The sequence below is a fragment of the Fulmarus glacialis genome, unplaced genomic scaffold, assembly GCF_000690835.1.
Source record: "Fulmarus glacialis isolate BGI_N327 unplaced genomic scaffold, ASM69083v1 C13863011, whole genome shotgun sequence".
Lineage (NCBI taxonomy): Eukaryota > Metazoa > Chordata > Aves > Procellariiformes > Procellariidae > Fulmarus > Fulmarus glacialis.
The window spans coordinates 1-1,746 of record NW_009242092.1 but is presented as its reverse complement, the minus strand read 5'-3'; the positions used below and the strand labels follow the sequence as shown (position 1 = coordinate 1,746).

At 42.2% G+C, this 1,746-nt stretch overlaps 1 protein-coding gene across 1 annotated transcript; it reads right to left on the bottom strand.

Annotated features, from left to right (window-relative positions):
* Window positions 1–347: 347 nt before the first annotated feature.
* On the bottom strand, window positions 348–1,524 carry LOC104083006 (ankyrin repeat and SOCS box protein 9-like; the record flags this gene model as incomplete). The annotated part of the gene is made up of 2 exons (XM_009586324.1): window positions 348–498; window positions 1,411–1,524. Coding segments are annotated over 2 exons (265 nt in total), but the record flags the coding sequence as incomplete, so codon positions are not given.
* Window positions 1,525–1,746: the final 222 nt, after the last annotated feature.

Here is a 1,746-nt window from a genome sequence, read left to right as displayed (position 1 = left end):
GGCAACTGGGAAGGTTGAGGTGAGGGATGAGATGAATCACGCTATGTTTCTCTCCACTGCTTTTGAAGAGAGCCAGACGACTCTCTCAGACGTCCACATCGTAGGCAACTGAGTTGGACAATGCAACCCCTTCTAGGTGTCACCACATGAACTCAGAGGCCCCGAGAGCCCAGCCGAGCTGCCCTCAGTGAGCACCAGGCGTGGGAGGAACTGTACCACTCGTGATAAGACCAACTAGGAAGGTATTGCACATGACCCAAATCAAGAAATGATCTTCTTTATCTCTCTTTTCCACTTCAACACGTTGCTAGTAACATGGAAAGGCGTGCTGATGCCCATGGGGTTACCTCTCTTAGCAGCTTCATGGATAGGGGATGCCAAGTCACAGGGGGGGTGTGGGCTGGCTCCGTGCTGCAGCAATAAATTCAAGCAAGCCACACTGCCACTGACACAAGCGCTGAACAATGGAGTGTGCCAGTCGACAGTAACTCCATTCACCTAGGGAAAAAAAACCACAATCAGGCTTTTTGTTCGTCTTCTCAGTATTTCAAAATATATTAGAATTTTCCAGTTTCTCAACAGAAAATAGGGTTCTCAATACTTTTTATTTAATTCCTTGCAAAAACTGCTTAGTGCTACTGAGGATTACAAGTTTTTATTAAGAAGATCATTAAAAAAATCTTTTTAAAAATTGCCCCCAAGTCTCCCCTCCTGCAAATGAATGTCTAACCAGTGCTGCTCTGGGGTCTCTTGGGAGTTACCAAGTTACTGAGTTAAATGTGTGCCCATTTCTCAGTTATCTCAGCCGAAACACACCTGCCCATTGCCCTGCCCTGAAATGGTCCATTTTTAGCTGTGCAGCCCCTCCTTTTTAAAAAAAGTTTAAACTGAAAGGTGATATATGTATAATAGTTAATCTTATTCACTATAATTTTGGCATTAGCTCAAAAAGCAGAGACCTTGAGACACACCTGTTTCATCATCGTACTTGCATGTTGTTTCCATTTTCTTCCTATTTTATCGTCAGTTGATCTTAACAGTCCTACACCTCTACTTAAGACTCTGCATATTGACACCAATGGGATTAGTTTGTGCAGAAAATAAAACACACCCTTAATTGTTGCAGGATTACAAATCCTTTGCAAGAGGAACTTCCCCTTATTCTTTCCATAAATGCTGAGAACATTGCACCTTCATCTAAAGAACAAGAGTAACTGTTGTTTATATCTGTGCTTTTTGGATTGCTTTATCAAGAATTGCATTTTATAACATACGTACTTTAAGCTGAGCTACGTACAGAGCGTAAATCACAGTGATACACTGTCATGAAATAGTATGTCACCTAGCATTAAAAAGTGATAATACAACATACTAACACTGGAGACAGTGGTCTGTTCATCATGCACTCACCTGAGCACCATGTTTTAATAGGACACTTGCACAAGCAGCATGACCCCCTAGGCAGGCTTCATGGAGAGGAGACACCTGGTCTGCTGTAACAAGATTCACATCACTTCCCTGATGAATTAATAGAAAATATCATTACAACCATCTACCAAAACCCCCATACAAACAAAAACCCCATCCCTTTCTATAGTGGCCTTTAAAGCTTTATGTAATCACACCTTCCTCAACTGCCTGGAGTTGCTCAACTCAACAGGTAAACAGACAAAGAGGCTGTGGTGCTTTGGCTGGAGTGGATACTGGCACAGCATACCAGAGGACATAGAATCATAGAATCATTAA